This window comes from Brachyhypopomus gauderio, chromosome 12 (assembly GCF_052324685.1).
Source record: "Brachyhypopomus gauderio isolate BG-103 chromosome 12, BGAUD_0.2, whole genome shotgun sequence".
Taxonomy (NCBI): domain Eukaryota; kingdom Metazoa; phylum Chordata; class Actinopteri; order Gymnotiformes; family Hypopomidae; genus Brachyhypopomus; species Brachyhypopomus gauderio.
This window is the reverse complement of record NC_135222.1, coordinates 20647927-20667860: the sequence shown is the minus strand read 5'-3', so window position 1 is coordinate 20667860 and position 19934 is coordinate 20647927. Positions and strand designations below refer to the sequence as shown.

The following is a 19934-nucleotide window of genomic DNA, read 5'->3' as shown; positions in this document are numbered from 1 at the left end:
GGACACGACTCTGGCTGACCCTGCTGCAGGGTAATCGTGTTGCCTGCATGGTCATATGTTTTTCCCCTTAACCTCAGTCAAGGGATCCGATTAAATCTGACCATAGTCGTGACTTTTCTGAAGGCATTCCTAGATGACTGGTTCTTGGCTGATTCTTGTTCCTAGATGACAGAGAGCAGCCTTTGCCACATGTGTTATAAAAGGGATTATTTGGAATGGCTGTGTTGCCAAAATCTGCTCCAGTAAAACCAATGGCAGCAGTACATTTTAAGACGTTTCTCCAGTTTCACCGCGTTAGTGGAAAACGAGAATAAGACGTGTGTATATTCGACCGCATATCCTTCCATGGGCCCGGACACGAAATGCTTCACATATCTGTTTGAAGGATGTGAGGCTTATTGTGGGAGGCCATGCCAGCCCTGGACGTATGGTAGTTATTAAGATGGATAGCTGTGTGCTGTCTGACTCACTCCTGTTCCTCCAGTTAAAACTGATCTCAGACCTGCCTTGTGGTTGTAAACCAGACATGTCTTCACTCAGAACTCCATCCTTTCTCTGCATTTCAGCCCCCACTTTCCCATTTTTGCTTTGCTCCAGTTGAATTTTTTTTTCCTTTGGTGTAGATTTGCTGGTGTGACGACTCCATTATGGTATTTCTGTTGATCATGTATAATCCCCTGTCATGGATGTCTTTTTGTTATGCTTTGATTTTTCTTTCTGTTTTCCTCTGCTTGGTCTATTTATTTATGTTTTATTTGTTTTGCCCTATTCTCCTGATTTCTTTCCGACTCCACCGTCCTGCTCCGCCCCTCCACACCTCACGCTCCTCTCTCATCGCCTCACCCCTCCCACTTTGCTCCGCCCACTCCACACACCCATACCGCACTCAAAGATGTAGCCACGCCCTCCCCCTCCCCCCCACTGACCCATGCCCCTGCTGACCGTGTGACACCAGGCACGGCGGGTGGAGCTGGCCCCGGCAGCGTGCCCTCCGCCCCTCGCGACGTCGTGGCTTCACTCGTCTCCACCCGCTTCATCAAGCTGACCTGGCGCCTGCCGCTCGAACCCCACGGCGATGACATCACCTACTCCGTCTACTACGGCCTGGAGGGCGGGAAAAGGTGAGGAGCGCTGCTCCGACCGAGAACGTCGTGCCTTTGTGGTTCTTACGAATGCGGTTCATAAGCTCCGTGTCGTGTTCTCACCTGCGACCCCCACACAGGGAGCGGACGGTGAACACCAGTCGTCCAGGAGAGATGCAGGTCACCATTCAGAATCTCCGGCCAGACACCAAGTACGTCTTCCGAGTGGTGGCACAGAACAAGCACGGCCCGGGGGAGAGCTCACCCCCACTGAGGGTGGCCACCCAGCCGGAAGGTAAGGGCTCCACCTTGGCCAGTCTCCGCCCACGCGCGGCACCCTTCCCCCTGCTCGAGGCGCTCGCGAGTGGGGTTTAGTACTCCTTAGGCTTCGATGTGAGCTTGACTGCTCTCGTTCTGGGGCTCAGCGCTGGGGCTTCCAGCGTGGGGCCAGTGTCCTTCCGGCTGGCGTGCAGAGAGCCTGCTGTCTGGGTCAGTGTGTGTCCTTGGTTTGAGCTCGCAGAAGTGCTGCGTACCACGTCCCCGCTGGGATTCCGGCCCTCGGGGGGGAACCCGGTCCCAGGGGCGAGCTGAGCTGACCGATTAATGATCAGGGATTAAAGTGCTCACCTGCTTCAAGAGACGAGACCTCCACAACAGCCCGTCCCGTGACCCCTATGAACGCCACATGTGCATACACACACACACACACACACACACACACACTCTGACACTAAAATACACAGTCCCTCTCACACTTATCCGCACACCACACAGTCCTGTGAGATCCCGTCTCAAAAGTGCAGAAACTGATATAAGAAGTACAAGTCTGTGTAACGCAGATAAACTGGTGTCATTTCTCACTAGTCATTTAAGCTCTTCCCCAGAGTTGGTAATCATAGTTTACCTAATGGCTCATTTAATGCATTCGGTTCACTGAATCCGGCTGACGCCAGAGACCTCCTAACACGACAGACATGATTAGTGAGCAGCGATCTTTGTGCCAGGACTACGAATCTAGAGTTATTACAGAACACGTCCAAATGGGCCGGTCTTCCACTGATCTTCATTCTATGTGAATGAGATGATATTTAACTTGATTTAAGGTGCTGAGTGTCTTGTGGCAGCCATCTTAGTTTGTCATTGGCTGCGCCTAGCAGCTCGATGGCCAGACCACTGTTTTATTCTCATCATAGTGCTAAGATAACGTAATCAAATTCCCGTCACGCTGGAGGAATGTGCCGCTATTCCTGAGGTGCCTGTGCGTCCTGTGGCGTCGTCGGCCACTGGCTGGAACCCTTTGTGCGCTTTGCGTTGACGAGGCGATTTTTTTTTTACGTTAGCCTTGTGTATCTGTGTCACAAGCAGGTTACCTAAAGCGGACAAAGGAGGCATTTGTTTTTCACCTGACCTTTGACCCAAAGGTGTTTGGAACGCATGCTGTCAAGTGCGGTTGTTGGATTATTCAAACGTGCACTGTGTTCTTCCCTTGCACGCCCAGTCCAAGTGCCAGGACCCGCCCCAAACTTCCACGCCACGGTGCTGTCCCCGTCCTCCGTCAGCCTGAGCTGGGACAAGCCCGTCACGGGCAACGGCGAGATGCAGAGCTACAAAGTGTACTACATGGAGAAAGGCCTGGGCATGGAGAAGGTAACTCCGCCTGCGATGAAGGTGTAGATTATTAGAGCGGGTGGTGTTCATCTCACCCGTGCTGTGCACTAGACGGCTGAAGTCTTCCCCTGTTTGGGTACAGGACATTGAGGTTAGCGGACTGTCCTATACCATGACCGGGCTAAAAAAGTTCACGGAGTACAACTTCAGGGTCGTGGCCTACAACAAGCACGGTCCCGGGGTCTCCACGGAGGACGTAGCAGTGCGGACCTACTCAGACGGTATGTGACAGGACGCCGTCTTGATCCCTCTCACACAGGACGTCTGGTTTGGTTTATCCCTGACCTTTGTTTCTCCGAGCACTCGGTCGCAATACGTTCCGCAGATCTGGTCCCATTTTTTCTGCCAGTTGAGGCAGAGCAGTCCATTTTTCTGGAGTCTGACCCGTGTGAAATCGCCCTCGTGTGTGATGTTCCATGGTGCCTGTCTGTCTCCACTGGATTGTGTGCTGACTAGCTTCTTCTCCCCCAGTCCCAAGCTCGCCGCCGCAGAACCTGACCGTGGAGGTACTGAACTCGAAGGTGAGCAGGACCGGCAGACCGGGCTCTAACCGCGCACCATTTCCACCCTCCTGTCTCTTCCCTGCTGCCGAGCTGTCGCAAAACCTTACACCCAATCACTCTCGCCTCGCACCCCCACTCACCCCCACTCACCCCCGGCCCCTCTCCCTCACCCGCCGCTTAGGAAAATAATTGATATTTTCTTAGTGTGCCGGGAGGATAGATCCCTTCCTGTTGCAAGACCCATTTACGAGTCCATTTGCCCTTCCAGACGAGTGGCCGGATTGTCTCTCCAGCTCAGAGTAGCGGAGGTGACGGCACCCACTGTAGTGTGGTGCGCTTAGTTTGAGGTCCACGTGCACACACACACACACACACACACACACACATTTACATATTTTAATGGGGGCTTATGGGTGAGTAATTGACACCGCGTCATGGTGAGGGGGGCTTTGCTCTGGCTGTTGAAATTAATTCCCAAACAGAAGGTTTTCCCTTTACTCGCCGTGATGAATGGGGGAGGGGGAGTTAATTGGTAGGATCTTCTGGCCCGTGTCAGAGCTCCTCTGCGTGGCCCCGAGCTGGAAAGTTCTGGAACGGATCAGCTCGGTGTCAGGGCGTGTGGGCGGCCCCCTTCTCCACAGGCTGCATCTTTACTGCACACCAGCAGCCCAGACCCCCCCCCCCCCCCCCCCCCCCGTCCTTTGGAAGGAAAAACACAACAATAACAGAACCACTTAATAAATGGACCCTGGGACGAGTAGACAAGGGAGGGTCTAAAGCGGTCGCACACTTGTTGTCGGTTTAATGTGGCTTATTCCACCCAGCCTATGGGAACATAGGCGGGGCATCGTTAATTAAGTCCCCGCCCACCTCGGACTCCCCGACGCTATCCCAGCATGCCTCGCAGGCCCATATCTACCGTTGGGCTGCTGGGTCTGGCTCTCCACAGCGTGTATTATTCATGGGCTCAGCCCGGCGAGCCTTCACCCCCCCCCACCCCATGCCCTTTGCAGCGAGGCCCTTAGCGAATAAACATGCGCATGTTTTATGGGGGGGGGCGGGGGGGTACACTCTCTAATGGCCACCGCGGGGGAACAGTAGCTCAGGTCAGATGCCTCCACATCGACCTGTTACTATGGTGATCCCCCCCACCCCCACTGAAAGCAGGTACAGGATTTCATGAATTGAATATTCCTCTCTGCACCACAGGGCTCTTTTGTGCCTGATTAGATCATTTAATGGATTGTTATTGGTCTAGTCATACAGCAATAATAAAAGGGCTTATGCACACTGCGTGACATCTCCTGTAGAGAAATGTGAAGGCTGTTTGTGAGGATTGATCTGAATTGCCCGTAGAGCTTTATGGTCCGATGGCAGCCTCCGCCTGCAGAGGCTCAAAACGGCGAGATCGCCGGCTACAAGATCCGCTACAGGAAAAGCCCGCGGAAGAGTGAGGTTTCGGAGATCACCTCAGGAAACCAGCTCAGTCAGCTCATAGAGGGTAAGCACTCTAAAAGACGGCGTGTTTAGTGTGGTGATGTGTGTGTATACTGCTTCGCAGGTTCACGGGGCGGGACCGTCGCCCTTCGAGCGGACGTCGTGTTGGCCTTGGGAGAATCCCTCAGTCTTCTACTCCTCCAGGCAGACGCACTCTGTCTGCAGTGCCCGCGTCTTTCACCGTTAACGAGAAAGAATCAGAAGTGGAAATTGAATGAAGTTTAAACAAAATTGGTGCAACTTTGCAGCGGTTCGCAACAAAGGAGGAACTTGTGGGTGGAGGTGTCGTCTCGGGGGTGTCGGGGTGTGTTAGCAAATGCGGGCGCACTGATTAATATTTGAAAGCAATGACGACCGCTATGACGTCTTTACAGATGGGACGTGTGTCCCACACATTTAAATTCCAGAGCAGACCCAAGGCGCTCTGCTAGCGATGCGTCCAAGTTCCCGCCCCCCCTGTCCTCCATCCACCAATCAACATAGCTGTGCATCTTTGGTGTTCCATGGCTATGTAAAACAGCATAGATTGCAAAAGTAGGATTTTTGGGTGCAAATTATAGGCAGAGAGCCTTTATCTGGCTTGACTAAAATCCTGAGGACAGGATCTCGGGCCACCGATCGATCTTGAGTTGATATTGTTGGGGTAACGTGTCTGGGTGAAGCATGAAGGTGGTTGTGCTTATTTCACCCACAGGGTTGAGCCCTAAATTACTGGTAGAGGGAAATGGCTCTCATTAATCCAGGAACCCCACAGACAAAATGCTGGAAGGTTTTTATTTCCTGTCCTCTTCCTAAAGGCCATAAAAGGGCACCCAGCGGTTCACTTCCTGCCTTGATTTGTGGTGGTACCTTCAGACCGCACAGAGCGTAAAAGTGACAAACTGCTTTATTGTGACTCTCAGGTTTACAGCGCGGCACAGAATACACGGTCCGCGTGTCTGCGATGACTGTCAATGGTACTGGGCCCGCCACCGACTGGATCACCACGGAGACCTTCGACAGCGACCTGGATGGTAAAAGAGTGACACCGAACCATGGCAACTATAGGGCGGCATTGCTGGAGGTGTCCTGACCAATGTTCTGTGTGTGTGTGTGTGTGTGTGTGTGTGTGTGTGTGTGTGTGACACAGAGTCTCGAGTGCCAGACGTGCCGGGCTCCTTGCACGTGCGGCCACTTGTGAACAGCATCGTGGTGAGCTGGTCTCCCCCAGAGAGCCAGGACATCGTGGTCAGGGGTTACATCATCGGCTATGGCGTAGGAAGCCCACACGCCCAGAACATTAAAGTAGACTATAAACAGAGATACTACAGCATTGAGAATCTCGGTGAGTTCCTCCTCTATGGATTTGCCACTGCGGTTTTAATAACCAAGGTAGGAAGTTATTAACATGGAAAGAATTTAGGTGCATATTATTAATTTGGGTAGAAACATGCAGTGCTTAGTTTTTTTTTCTCCAGCATGATGAAAAACATTCCTTATTCATTTAGATTTTCTACAGAGACGCATTAAAGTATGTATGTTTTACCCATTAGCCTCATAAATGTGATTAAATGACTGATTACATTTGAAAGAATTTTCTAGTAAACATATTTCACACTGGAAGCTAGGGTAAGGAGGGGATTGATGGGTGGGCGTTTGACAACTCCAAGTCACTCAACCCTGGGGTAATTAAATTGGGAGGGTTTAAATTGAAAAAAGAATCATGCACAGAAATTGTGCATAATTGAAGCTTTCATAATTTGCCTAATTGCATGAGAAAGAGAATCAATGATGGTGTTTAAATATGCACCCCCACCATGATGATGAACATGAGAGGGGCTCCCGAGGTCTGGGCCTTGATTAGCTAAATCGCTTCCTCCTTCTGCCCGCCAGATCCCAGCTCACACTACGTGATCACCCTGAAGGCCTACAACAACGTGGGCGAGGGCATCCCAGTGTACGAGAGTGCCATCACGCGACCCCAGTCAGGTGGGCACCCCGCAGACGAAGCTACCACCACCGGCCTCGGCCTCCGACCAGAGCCATGAAGGCCTTCCAACTGGGCCGCCCCGTTGGTCCGACTTCACCGGTCCTGCTCCAGTGATTTATAGCTCGATTAGCAATTTTGGCACTGTGATTAGCACCATGTTGTGGTGTTGTGTATTTGTATCTGTATGAGCAGAAATCACACTGATTGAGGGCTGAAAGCACCATCAACCTCCCTCCCTGTCTTTTTAAAAATGTATTTTAATTATTATTAATTTCTTGTTCTGTATGCTGATGATACTTCAGAGACTGTATTTGCTGACTAAAATGCCAAACTTGAAATGAGCCATCGCTATCGTAGCCACTCGACACTGAGATGCTTTGACACGGAGCAATCTTGGTCTCCTCTGCTTCCTAGCAACCAGTGTTGCCGCTCTGATGGGCCTGTGATTATGGGCTTCAGACAAAGCCATTAGCACTTCAGAACAGGCAGCACGCGGGGCCCACATAATACACGTGTGTGAGGGGGGCGCGGGGCTTTTATTAAACACTTAGTAATTCTCCGCATGAGCCAGTCATAACCTTACTGATTATTCTCGATATGCAAGATGTGATATGCTTTCCGACAGAGAGCGCCGGCGAACAGCGAGCTTTTATTCTCTCATTAGAGTGAACTTTGCTATGATGCAACTTGAACAGGCATCTTAAAAAAAAAAAAATAAAATATATATATATATATATATATATATATATATATATATATATATATATATATATATATATATATATATATATATATATATAAACCTTTCTCAGTCTCTAGACAGTACAGCAGAAATTTAGCATTTAATATTTAGACATCCAGTCTTGGAGGTCTTGAATGTGCAGGTGCTTTTGATACGCATGTAGACCGCATGAACACCTGATGCCTTTTCTAAGGCTCCGGGCCCTGTTAACACCTGCTGTCTACGTTGGTCCTGGGTGATCGGGTCGTAAGTGGCTGACTCTGAGTGTACGTGTGAATGGGTGCGGTGCGTCGGAGATGCATTATACTCCCTTCACTCAAACCATTTTCAGAGGTGGTCTGAAACACATCAGGCCACATTACATCTGTAGTGTGAGCAATAATGCTCCTTGATGTGTACCAGATCTAACAACTGCCCGTATTACGCATCGCCCATATTGTACATCGCCATGGCTGGAAAATGCATAAATAACTGGAAGCTTGTTGCTTTAGTGCGGCAAAAACTGGAGTCTTACTTTCGTTGTACCAGTCTGTGCTGAGAGAGGTTCGCCTCACGCTTCTTCCTGAAAACATGACGTAATAGCTCGCACCATAAGCAGGCACGTGAGGCGTGTTCAAAATGGCATGTGTGAACGGCACTTAAATTCCTCACACCACAAGAGGAATGGAAACCTTTCCCAGCATGCAATGCGGTGTTTGCTCTAGACCCTCTCATCTGCTTATATCACACGCTTGTTCCTCCCCGTGTTTCGTCCGTTATTGGCGCATCCGGAGATATTCACCGGGAGTTTATAAAACGACAGGATGGGGGGCAGAGCTTTAGTTTGTGGTGACATTAAAAACAGCAACCGCTTCATCATTTGAGTTGGGGGCGGAGCCAAGGCCAGCACTGCTTTCTGCTGTTTCTCCCCATGTATATGAGGAGTGGTGAGTATACTGTTCCCACCAGCTCGTTTTTGGCGTGAACACTTAGGAAAACAGGTGGTTGAAACCACTCTTCAAATGTCAGGTCGTTTTATCGCAGGTTGGAACAGAGGTATACTGTCGTCCCGCCGTCTGGCCCTCTGTGTCTGTAGCCATAAACCAAAGCCCAAACCACAACAGACCTGGAGCGATTGGACAGATACAGTTCAACGAGTGTGTGTGTGTGTGTGTGTGTGTGTGTGTGTGTGTGTGTGTGTGTGTGTGTGTGTGTGTGTGTGTGTGTGTGTGCCCGAGTCTGTGTGCACGTGTGTGAGTGAACTCAACCCACTGTGCCTTTGTAAAGGTGGGGCGTCAAACAGAACTATGCCACAAAGTACTGTTTTCCTCTGAAAAAGGTATTTTATTGTGACAAAGCGCTCCTGTGAAACCTTGAGTTAGACAAGGACACCATTCTCATAGCGAAGAACGAGATGAAATGGAAGCTTTTCCCTACACAACTGCGCTGCCTGTGCTGGCCTGCAGTGTGATGGATAGTATTCCGGGTTTGTCTTCTTGCTGTAAGAATACACTAACCTCAGAGGTGCAAATACTGATGATTTGTGTTTAAAAATAAATTGGTTCTGTAATTGAATGTCTAAATTTGCAGCACATTTTGTCAGGGAGACATTTATTATGAAAGGTCTCAGTTCAGTTCTTTAGAGGTCTGTGTTAAGAGCCCATACTAGTGTGTGTGCCCATGTCTGACGATTCTTCTCTCTGCTCCTGTTTCATGTAGTGAACTAAGCTAGTTTACTGAACAGATCAGCTCTTGCCCTTTTACATGTTGTGTATAGAGGTGTTCTTATGAGATTTATGTGACTGTGCCTCTTGATGTCCTGTTCTAATAGAATATTCTCTCTCTTTCTCCCTCCCAATCCTTCCTCCCTCTTTCCCCCCTGTTCCCCTATTTTAACCCATTAACATGATTCTCTCATTTCATTTTTCTTCTACCTCCCTCCCCAACCCCCTTCCCTTCATCTGTTCTTATTGTTGTTGTATTCACGTCACCCCTCCCCCCCCCCCCTCCTCTTTTTTCTCATTTTGCCATGGGGCGTTGTGTTAACGGCTTGCAGATCCCATAGACCCTGACGTTGATTTGTACGAACTTTTCCATCCTTCATACACTCCAGCACCAGACCCCATTGTCATGATGCCTCCCGTGGGTGTTCAGGCCTCTGTCGTGGGCCATGACAACATCAAGATCACCTGGGCTGACAACTCGTTGCCCAAGAACCAGAAGATCGTGGACGCGCGGTACTACACGGTGCGCTGGAAGACCAACATCCCTGCGAACACCAAGTATAAGGTATGCCCCCCCCCCCCCCCCCCCCATTCTCCTAGAGGAGGGTGGGGTTGTGTAGGTCCATATAGCAGGTGGCCCAGAAGAAGTCCCTCCTGCCTGCGTGCACAAGAAAGTTTGAACCTTCTGTGCGACTCGCTTCCAGACGGCCAACACCACCACGCTGAGTCACGTGGTGACGGGACTTAAGCCCAACACCCTCTACGAGTTCTCCGTCATGGTGACCAAAGGCAGGAAGAGCAGCACTTGGAGCATGACAGCGCACGGAACGACCTTTGAAAACAGTAAGGGGAACGGGAGCGGAGCCAGAAGCAGCTCCAGAACGTTGTGATGACTCTCAGCGCATCACTTCCTGTCATGCTCATAACCTATCCACTGTCCCACCCCGCAGCACCCAGTTCCGCCCCAAAAGACGTGACGGTGGTCAGTAAGGAGGGACGACCGCGCACCATCATAGTGAACTGGCAACCTCCCTCAGAGGCCAACGGCAAAATCACAGGTGCTGCCCGTGTGCTGGAATACACCCACAGTAATGGATGTCTCTCCCAGCACTGTTGCACGTAGCATTGTGGTGCCATCGGCAGCAATCGCTCCACGCCGAGTCCATCAGGGGAGCCTCAGTTCTCCACCTTTTTGTGCCATTTTTATGCCCCAACCTTCCTGTGTTTCGGTGTCCCAGGCTACATTATCTACTACAGCACGGACGTGAACGCCGAGGTGCACGACTGGGTCATCGAGCCGGTGGTGGGGAACCGGCTCACACACCAGATCCAGGACCTGACCCTGGACACCACATACTACTTCAAGATCCAGGCTCGCAACTCCAAGGGCATGGGCCCCTTGTCCGAGGCGGTCCACTTCCGCACCCCCAAAGGTATGTACGCTGGTTCGGGCTCCCGGCTTTCGGTTACTCGTCAGTACGGTTGTGTTTTCTCCCTGTTCCAGAGCGGTAAAGATTGAGTAGCAGACCGCTTATCAGATCTGGGTGTCTGAATGCTCAGGGATGGATGTTGTGTTTACGCTAAAGCTTCGCCGTCTGCTCGCCCCCCCCGTCTGTCTGCCCGCTCCCGTCCTTGCCTACGGCGGCACCGCCTCCTGTTTCCACGGCGCTGTCCCTAACCTGTCTGCTCTGTGTTCTCTTCTCTCTGCTCCGCTAGCTGAACCTTCTGACAAAATGGCTAATGACCAAGGTAATTGCTTTTCCCTTCCTTATCTCCTTAATGTCCCCTCCCCAAACCGAAGCAAACTGCTCTGTTTTTCCTGCTCCTCGAATCGCGACGTTGGCGTCCCCGCACCCCAAGAGGCGGAGGCAGGTGCAGGACGCACGAGTAGAAAACCGGCCAATCGGCTCGCTTAACTCCTTACGTTTCCCTGCAATGCCTCATCAGCAGGAGACGCGTGTGAGAAGAGCCGGACGCACGAGGACAGTCCGCCTGTGTCCACTTTTCAGTGGTTCTATTTTTGCGCTGGAGCACGAGACCAAGCTAACGGGTCGCAAAAGGCATCGCGGAGGTCGTCTCAAAGCACTGATGGATGTTATGATGGTTATTGCTTGGAGTCTCTGTTCGACGCTCCTGTTGTCTATGCGTACTAAGGTTTGTATGATTACTGGGGATACTGTACTCAACTGTTCTTCTCTGGACTTTCTTCTAGCGTCCAGTATGCCAGCCAAACCCGGCCGACCCCCCATGCCCGATCCTGGCATCGGTAATACGCCTTTGTTCCGTTTTGCACAGCTAACAACTCAACATAACTCAAAGTACAACTCAACAAACCTTTCATCATATGCTTGAACTGTATGCATTTATGCATTAAGTGCTTTTCAGTGTTGCAGACATGTAGAAGAGGTCGTAAGTGAACTGTATGTAGTGTATAAACAGTGTTTGTGTTTCAGGGAAATCGGGGATGCCTGGTGGCGGGGACAACCATATCTTGGTCATCGTCATCATCGTGTCGGTGGGAGCCTTCACCATCATCGTGGTGGTGGTGGCAGCCTTCCTGTGCACACGCCGCACCACCTCCCAGCAGAAAAAGTAAGAAGCTCAAGGTCACAGCTGCACGCTGGGGCATATGTCACGTCCTGGCACGCTTCACACGTCCACTGTGTAGGACCGAGCTGATGTATGGCCTTGTGGTGGTGATGGTGTGTGTGGGGGAACCTCCGCGAACCTCCTTGACACTTTGCTCTGCTCTTCAGGAAACGAGCGGCCTGCAAGTCAGCCAATGGCTCGCATAAATACAAAGGCACCTCCAAGGACCTGAAGCCACCCGATCTGTGGATCCACCACGAACGCCTGGAGCTCAAACCCATCGACAAGTCGCCGGAGCCCAACCCGGTCATGACGGACACCCCGATCCCACGCAGCTCCCAGGACATCACTCCGGTGGACAGCACCGTGGAGCCTATGCTCCAGAGACGGAACTCCTTCCGCGGTGAGAACTGTGCTTCAGTCGGGCTTCAGACGCACCACCCACTGCTCCACCCACTGCTCCACCCACTGCTTCCACCATTTCAGGCTCCGTCTCTGAAAATTGCGCTGAATTGTGCTTCTGGTTTGTTTGTACTGTCATTGCTTCTGATCTCTGTATTCCCAGCACAAACTGGAAGGAGTAGCCACTTCTTCCAACAAATTCCGTGTACAGCCAGCTTAATGCGGGCCTTTAAACTTCTCCCATGATGGGTGTGCACTGCCCTCTGCTGGAGAAAAACGGCCATTGCACCGACTCACCACACGGTTAGCGTAGCAGCAGCACAGCACGTAGTGCCCAGTGCTGGCCAGGCTAGCCCAGCTGTCCCTCTCATGGGGTGGTCGCTCTCTGGTTCGCAGGCCACGAGTCGGAGGACGGCATGTCTGCAGTGGCAGGGCGTCGGGGAATGAGACCTAAAATGATGATGCCCTTCGATGCCCCGCCCCCCCAGCGTAAGTTCTCCCGGTTCCTTCCTTGATAGACCCCGCCCTCAAGGCAAACGTTTAATGACCTGTGATTAACGCTGAGTATCTAACTAGGGCTTTACGCTTGTATTGAAGCTCGCTCAAAAAGTCCTTTTAATGGCTCTTTTGCATAAGATAAGACAGTGTAGTGGGTAGTGTTACACACACACACACACACACACACACACACACACACACACACACACACACACACACACACACACACAGCTTGCATTTCCGGTTTGGCTAAGAGTTGCTCTTTGTGTGCATGAGCTGTAATCATATATGAGTAGTGCTTCTCATGCTGTCATTGCTGAAACTGTGTGTGCTTGTGCGCGTGTGTGTGTGTGTGTGTGTGTGTGTGTGTGTGTGTGTGTGTGTGTGCACGCTCTGTGTAAAAACGAGGCCTCTCTGTTATTTGTGTCCACCCGCAGCCGTGGTTAGCGCTCACCCCATCCATTCCCTCGATAACCATCACCACCATTATCACCTGGGCAGTCTGGCCTCGCCGACCCGCAGCTACCTGCCCCACCCGGGCGGCTCCCGGGCCCTCGCCTCCATCTCTCATCTAGACAGGGCCCAATCTTCAGGTGAGCATGTGGTGCCGGAGCTCGGACGAGCCTGCCGCATGCCCCCCCGGCCTCCCACAGCTGGCCAGCAGGGGGTGGACCGCACTGGCCTTCTGCGCAGACCCGCACTTCCCCGGTGTCAGTCGAATGGCGGTCACGTCGGGCCGCGAGAGCTTTTGCGGTTGACGGTGCCTCGGTTGTGATCTGGGTGCGGGTGTATTTGCAGAGTCGGTGAGGAACACGCCCAGCGCCGACTTGTTGCCCGTCTCGGGACAACCCTCCTGTGCCGCGGACCTCTCGGAGACGGACGCCAGTTACCACAGCTCGGCGGCCGAGGACGAACCCGCCTACAACCCGCCGACGGCACACGTGCGCCCCACGCACGCCCTCAAGAGCTTCGCGGTGCCGGCCGTGCCCGCCCACGGCTCCTCCTACGAGGGCGTGGCCCTGCCCAGCACGCCCCTGCTCGCCCAAACAGGTGCGCCCTTCTGTCTCTCGCCATCACCCCCCGATTAACATTTGGACCGAAAAATTATTTGCATCTTCGCTCACGCTTGCTCTCCGGTCCTCGTGCAGTCAAGACGGCTTCCATCGGGACACTGAGCCGGACGAGGACGCCGGTGCCCGTCACGGTGCCCAACGCGCCCGAGGGCGGCCGGATGCACGAAGAATCTGCAGGCGTGAGTACCACTGCATGTCTGGCTGCGTCTGCATGAGCGCACCTGCAGAAGCCCCACGCCACGCGTGCCGTTTCACAACACCTGTCAGTGCAGCACAATCTCAGCAAACAGCTCATTGCTATTCATGTAGCAGCGTAGAACATACTCAGGGTGTTTTAAATGTGATTTTAATCTGATTTATCTCCCCTCTCTCAAATCTCTGCGCTCTGCTTCCCCTTCTAACCGTGATGCTCGCACTGGCGGCTGATTGCATTTACATCGTTGCCCCTTTTAATTAATTTCTTAAACCCGCTGCGTTGTTCTCTTGTGCATGTACATCAATGATAAAAACACATCCCTTTATCTGCACGAATGCTTGTGGCTGTGAACTACGCATCAATCGTGTCTTTGAATGATTCTTCTGCTGCTTAAGTTCCCCTACCTGCCTCATCTATAAACTACACCCCCCCCCCCCTCCAGCCCCCAAACCCAGGTCCCAAACCTCCGTGAACAACACCCCGCCCCCCTACTCTACCCTGCCTGCTCCCTCTACCCCCCCCCTGCCTTAACCCTCTTCGTCTTCCTCAGAAGTACGAGGCAGACGAGCTCTCGGAGGAGATGGCTCACCTGGAGGGCTTAATGAAGGACCTGAACGCCATCACCACGGCTTGAGCACGCACACACACACACACACACACACACACACACCTGCATGCACGTTCATCCTCACCCACGCTGGGAAGGAGTCCATTCTCAGTCCTTCACAGAGGAGAAACAGAAGCGAGACCTTTTGGCGTACCTTGCTAACTCTCAGGAAGGATCGCCATCATTGGAGTGAAGACCCCTCTCAGTATGGACGCCGATTCCTTCCACCACAAGATTTTTCTCTTTTCTCTTTTTTTTTTTTGGCTATGGAAACCGTTCCAAGCCACCATTTTGTTATCCTAAGAAAGAAACGGACGCTGAGAGTTTGCTGGTGTTTGAGCCGGCGTACTTGTAAGGCACATTATACAGTGTTTCATTTGAGTCGTTCCTTTGTGTGTTTTGTATCTATATATATTGCCCCTGTTCCACTGAGGTGAACATTGGACATTGTCCATTTAATTTCCATAACTCATTTTGTATTAAGCATTTTGATTGAATGACGTCTTTCCTTTTGATGTGTCATATATCGTGCCATGTCTATATTATTTTCTAAATGTTTTTGTATTATTTTATATACATATGCATTTATAGATATGTATATAAGTTTTAAAAACTGCCTCATTTTTCTTTTCAAAATAGCAATGTTTTTGGATGAAAATTCAAAAAATGTGCATAAGCCTGCTGTGCTGGTCACCTCTCCAGAAGACCCTGTGCTCCATTTTCTAAACAGCCTGGACTGGGAATCATGACATTGCTTTGTCCTTGGTACGAAAAGATGTTGTCTTTTTCTAAACGGGACTCCCTTTCAGAATATTGCCTTATATTTTTGTCAGCTCCCTCATCATGGCCTGCTCTTCTACAGAGGGAGGAGCTTACACGGTTCTCATCACCTGGCACTGTGATCGTTTACAGACTCCTTCAAATATCTGACACTCAGTGAACTCTGCCGGTCAGTCAGTCAGCTGGTACAAGGCTTTGGGTGTGGTGACTGAAAGACTGTGGTTTTAATTTAAAGTTCAGGTGCTTACACCTTAGATTTGACTTTTTCCCCCCTCAAAGCATGAATTCAGAATTTTCATATGGATTTGAGCTGCGGATTTGTTACACTGGAAAGCGTGGTGTAACTTTTCTCACGTGACCATCTCATTCGGTGCCGGACTCATTTGCCGTTGCAGGCCCAGATGTGTCCGCGGCGAGTACGAGTCACTCTGGCTGTTGTCCAGAGCTTCTGCACCCCTTCCAGTGTGGTGCACGTATGCCGACCTTTCAGACGTGACTTCCTGTGCGTCTGATCCTCTGTTCTGTTCCGTTTCTTGTAATGTAGTTGTTTTATATGAAGAAATGTTATTCTGTATAGAATTTCAATGTGAAAAGAGAAGCAACATGGTTGACCCCCTGCTGGAAATACTTTTGCCCTTTTACCCAAAGAAAAAAATATCTGACAGCAATCATTATTTGCTCTACTTTATTATTATTATGGGTTATCTTTTACATCTTCTTGAATGTCAGTATGGCTGTAAGAAATTCAGGGTTACTATAGGAACCTGTTAAAAAAGCTTGGTGAAAATGGCCAGATTACCTATTTGGGATAAACTAATACGTTGTAGACGGTCAATCTAGACTTTTATTGCACTTTTTCAACAACTTCGGGAAAAACACATTTCTTACATATCTTGTGTTTTGAATATAAAGCTCTATTTGTGTAATGTAGTGTCATAGCGTAGCATTAGGCAGCTGGTCTTCTTTATTTTGTTTTGGAAATGGTATTGGAACGACAGGTTTTACTGTGTTGCAAATGAGGAATTCTATTGTTGCTTATTTCTGTACAAAGATCTTTTTGCTGTCTGTAGAATAATGTGGCTTTTTAAAAAAACAAAAAAAAAAAAAAAAAAAAAAACCAATCTCGGGTCATCTTGCATTAAACGCTCGTGTTCTTTATGTGATGGCACCCTTATTGGTTACTGCACTTTTATCAGGTAGGAAAAAAAAACACTAGAAACATTTGATAGTGTACAATGGCTGAATGAGATCAGAGATCACTTCCTGAGCAGCCAGCCCTTCCCTGAGATCAGACATCACTTCAACAGCCAGCCCTTCCCTGAGATCAGACATCACTTCCTGAGCAGCCAGCCCTTCCCTGAGATCAGACATCACTTCCTGAGCAGCCAGCCCTTCCCTGAGATCAGACATCACTTCCTGCTCAAACTGGTCTGCTAGTCTTCATGAAGAGCTTCAAGCCTACACGTTCAAACAGCGTTCATATCTCCATAAATGTACAAAGCGCAGGTTTTAGCATCGGCCCGGGGTCCGTTTCTTCAGTAGCTGCCCGAGGAGGTTCAAAACAAGGGACTCTATGCAGTGAAGAATGTTTTCGTCCTGTTCAAACTACTTTTATCCAAATGTTGGCTTTTTAAAAAAAATGACCACTGCAAACATTGGAACCTTTTCTTGACCGTTTTTATTTCGTTTGGTAACGTCTAGACTCTGGGAGTTTTGAAGCTCATTCCAGCAGCTGGCTGGGTCACCTGAAGAGTGGGAAGACTGCCAAATTCCTGTAAAGTCAAAGAGCCCCAAAACAATATCAGTTCGCATTCTGTACGGTTCTTAACAAGTAAGACATTTAAAATGCCTTTGCAGGCCCAGCAAGTATTCACATATTCTAGTTTTATCTAGAGTCACAAGTTTTCAAACATTCCCAAACCGGTATAGAATGTGGTGTAATCTTTAACTTAATAGGCAAGAAGCATTACATGTGGAGAATACAATAAAATTATAATTTTAATAAGCACGAGATATGCCATTGGTGCCTATAAATTCAGGACAAGGAAGCAACTTTGTATCTGGTTGGATTTCTACTTTGGTGAGCTGGTTTTGACAAGCCCATAGTTCCTGACCTCGAGGTCCAAGACATCATCTTTGGACTAGGACCTGCTTACTGAACGATTCCTTAGGACAGAGGTACCCGTCTGTACTCTAGGGAATCTGCTGCCTTGTACGGTTCCATTCCAACACAACTGGCTCTAATGTCAAGATGCTACTGGAAGGCTTGATTAACTGGTTCAGGGGGGGTTAATGTTGGAACTAAACCCTGCAGAGTGGCGCACTACTTTACCATGCCTCCTGAGATCCCGTCCACATTTTTACATAAACAACAATTACATTTTCAATATTTTTTTTCCATGAATCCATTATACATTTGAGGTCCCTGAATTTAAATATCATCTATATCAAACCTAGTTACACATCAACTCAAAAACCCAAACAATTTACCAAAATAAAAAAAAATAAGCCATCACGACTGTCACTTTATTCTCTAAACATAGCCTGACAAGAAGGACTCTTACGCTTCCTTTGGTTTCCATGAGTGGAGGAATGTCATTATGGGCTGTCATCTCTGAGTTTGGTCCTATCTGAATCTATCATGTCATTTTTTTATTATTTACTGACTGGTCGCTCGCACATCAGTAAAGATTCTGGCACTATGAAACATCCCACAGAAATGCGCTTACATATACATGTGGGTTTTTCAGCCCATTTGATCTGCTGTGTCAGCAGATATTACATCATACACTTGGAAATGAGTTTTTGTGCTTGGAAGCACTCGAGGAAGCAATCGCATGCTTCGCCGTTTACTTGCCAAAGGTCTTCTCAGACGAGTGACATTTCTGGTAGCTTTAGGTAAATTCTAATTTTTGATATTAGAAGTTATTGTTACTAGAAGTGGTTTCATTAAATAACACTGAACACAGCATATACGATCAAACAAAAGTTAGTCAGGAGTTAGTCCAAGTCTCCTGGTTCAGAATAATACTGGATATTTGTTTAGTTCATATTTCATGCAGCAACATAGTTATTTGAGGACTGCACATTATAAGCTTGTGTAATTTAAACATTAGAGGTCCTGAGAAAAATTACTTTATAGATACATGTTTGGGAACATATTGTGTCCAACTGGTACTTTGGTCTGGACTTTGATCAGAGGAGACTGGAGGTAAGCTCACAAACAAGGAGCAGGACCTTTAAAATGAACCAAGACGAACTTTTAATTTCTGATGACTTACCAACATCTTCAGCATTTCCCTGGTGTCAGGATCGATCTCAATGATTTCCTGGCTGAGGGCAGAAACCTAACACGAAGAAGACGAGGCCACGTGATTAGTCTGACGACACACCAATAGCTAAAATACTCAACTGTAGAGGAAGAGAAAGCATCGCTATAAAATCAGTGAACAAAATGCACGAGTCGTGCGTCAAGCTCAGTGTGTGCGAACGCAAGACTCTGATCAGCATGCGGTATCTCTCTAGCGGGGCATCCCTGACCTCAGGAACGTAGTTATCCCTCCTCTCTCTCTCCTCCTCCTGCAGTTTGATGGAGATGCCTCTGACTGGACCACGTTGGATCCTCTTCATCAGATGGGTCACATATCTGCAGACAAAGTGAAGCTCGTGTAACATGACAAGTATGTTACAGTGGGAGCTTAGTGACTGTAGCATTACAGATTCCACGACAATGGCTGGCTATCATATATACTACATAAATAGATCTTGCACAAGACCCCCCTTCATGTCTGATCGTGTTTTAACCGTCTTCTTTTTTAAAGCCAATACGATATACACTCACCCCGCGATCTTATTCCGCAGAGGTTTGCTGGGGATAATGGCAATCTCCTCACACACCCTCTTGTTGACATGGAAGTCATTGCCTAGTCTGGTGTAGTACTTCTCAATGATGACCCGAGCGGCCTTCTTCACGGTCTTCGTCCTCACACGCCCCTGGACGAAAACCATCAAGAGAAAACGCATCACACGCAGACAGGGCGCCGCAGGGACCTTATTTCACCCTGGCACACGTGAACCATCTCCTGCACCAGCCATTCGAGTTAGACAACCAGCTTAGCCGTTACCCCCCACCCCATTACCCCCTAATCCACGCGGCCTACTTTTAACTTAGGAATAAACGTATTTGCCAGCATATGCGAGTTAACGGCCGACCACCGATACATATGGTCTTTACACGTGTAATCGATCACGGTTAAAACCGATGAACAAAATGCATGGAAAATCGGTGGATGAGCGGCCCAACTAAAACAAACATCACACTTTTGCCGTTAACAGTACTCGGAGTTGATGATTCATAAGCATATGAAACATCCAATTTTGTGCTTCGAACACTAATCGATCTGAGAAAGAGAAGGATTAGAGTGGATTTTAAATAGTTCGTTCCGAACAACCCACCATGTTGACTCAGGTCTGAAAAAGGACCCGATTGAGGCAAAGGCGGAAGTTTGTGTATTACGGCGGAAACAAAATAAAAGCATACCACATGCGCAATCTTTAAACAAAAATGGAAACGTATTAAATAACGGAAAACCTGAGAAAATACATTTCCTTTTATTTTAAAAGTA

The 19934-nt window shown here is 49.2% G+C and overlaps 2 protein-coding genes across 9 annotated transcripts in view; one reads left to right on the top strand and one right to left on the bottom strand.

Annotated features, from left to right (window-relative positions):
* neo1a (neogenin 1a) overlaps positions 1-16467 on the top strand; it is an 86466-nt gene extending 69999 nt beyond the window's left edge. Inside the window, exons 8-29 of one of the 7 annotated variants that reach the window (XM_077023734.1) lie at positions 956-1121; positions 1223-1377; positions 2581-2729; positions 2833-2971; positions 3222-3271; positions 4610-4754; positions 5653-5763; positions 5880-6074; positions 6623-6718; positions 9554-9729; positions 9869-10007; positions 10115-10222; positions 10403-10597; positions 10881-10913; positions 11377-11430; positions 11618-11756; positions 11921-12156; positions 12552-12644; positions 13091-13246; positions 13452-13703; positions 13802-13905; positions 14473-16467. In XM_077023734.1, the coding sequence (XP_076879849.1) occupies positions 956-1121; positions 1223-1377; positions 2581-2729; positions 2833-2971; positions 3222-3271; positions 4610-4754; positions 5653-5763; positions 5880-6074; positions 6623-6718; positions 9554-9729; positions 9869-10007; positions 10115-10222; positions 10403-10597; positions 10881-10913; positions 11377-11430; positions 11618-11756; positions 11921-12156; positions 12552-12644; positions 13091-13246; positions 13452-13703; positions 13802-13905; positions 14473-14556 (2975 nt within the window). In that variant the 3' untranslated portion in view covers positions 14557-16467. Of the gene's footprint in view, positions 1-955; positions 1122-1222; positions 1378-2580; positions 2730-2832; positions 2972-3221; positions 3272-4609; positions 4755-5652; positions 5764-5879; positions 6075-6622; positions 6719-9496; positions 9730-9868; positions 10008-10114; positions 10223-10402; positions 10598-10880; positions 10914-11376; positions 11431-11617; positions 11757-11920; positions 12157-12551; positions 12645-13090; positions 13247-13451; positions 13704-13801; positions 13906-14317 lie in introns of all 7 variants that reach the window. The other 6 variants (XM_077023732.1, XM_077023731.1, XM_077023735.1 and 3 more) reach the window with 6 other exon arrangements.
* A 501-nt stretch (positions 16468-16968) lies between these two features.
* Positions 16969-19868, bottom strand: rps17 (ribosomal protein S17). Of its 2 annotated transcripts, XM_077023739.1 has the most exons (5): positions 19765-19868; positions 19151-19302; positions 18850-18955; positions 18591-18656; positions 16969-17081 (listed from the first exon to the last, which is right to left on the bottom strand). In XM_077023739.1, exons 1-5 carry the CDS (start codon positions 19765-19767, stop codon positions 17007-17009), a joined length of 402 nt encoding a protein of 133 aa, XP_076879854.1. In that variant the 5' UTR covers positions 19768-19868; the 3' UTR covers positions 16969-17006. The 2 variants fall into 2 exon arrangements, with proteins under 2 accessions (XP_076879854.1, XP_076879853.1); XM_077023738.1 differs by lacking the exon at positions 19765-19868 and having other exon boundaries at positions 19151-19332.
* Between the last annotated feature and the right edge of the window lie 66 nt (positions 19869-19934).

Coding starts and splice junctions, on each gene's coding strand:
- rps17 (XM_077023738.1), bottom strand. CDS start 19,332: ATGCGTTTTCTCTTGATGGTTTTCGTCCAGGGGCGTGTGAGGACGAAG. Junction 18,956..19,150: donor CTGCGGAATAAGATCGCGGG/GTGAGTGTATAT, acceptor CTTTGTCTGCAG/ATATGTGACCCATCTGATGA. Junction 17,082..18,590: donor GGGAAATGCTGAAGATGTTG/GTAAGTCATCAG, acceptor TTGACTTTACAG/GAATTTGGCAGTCTTCCCAC.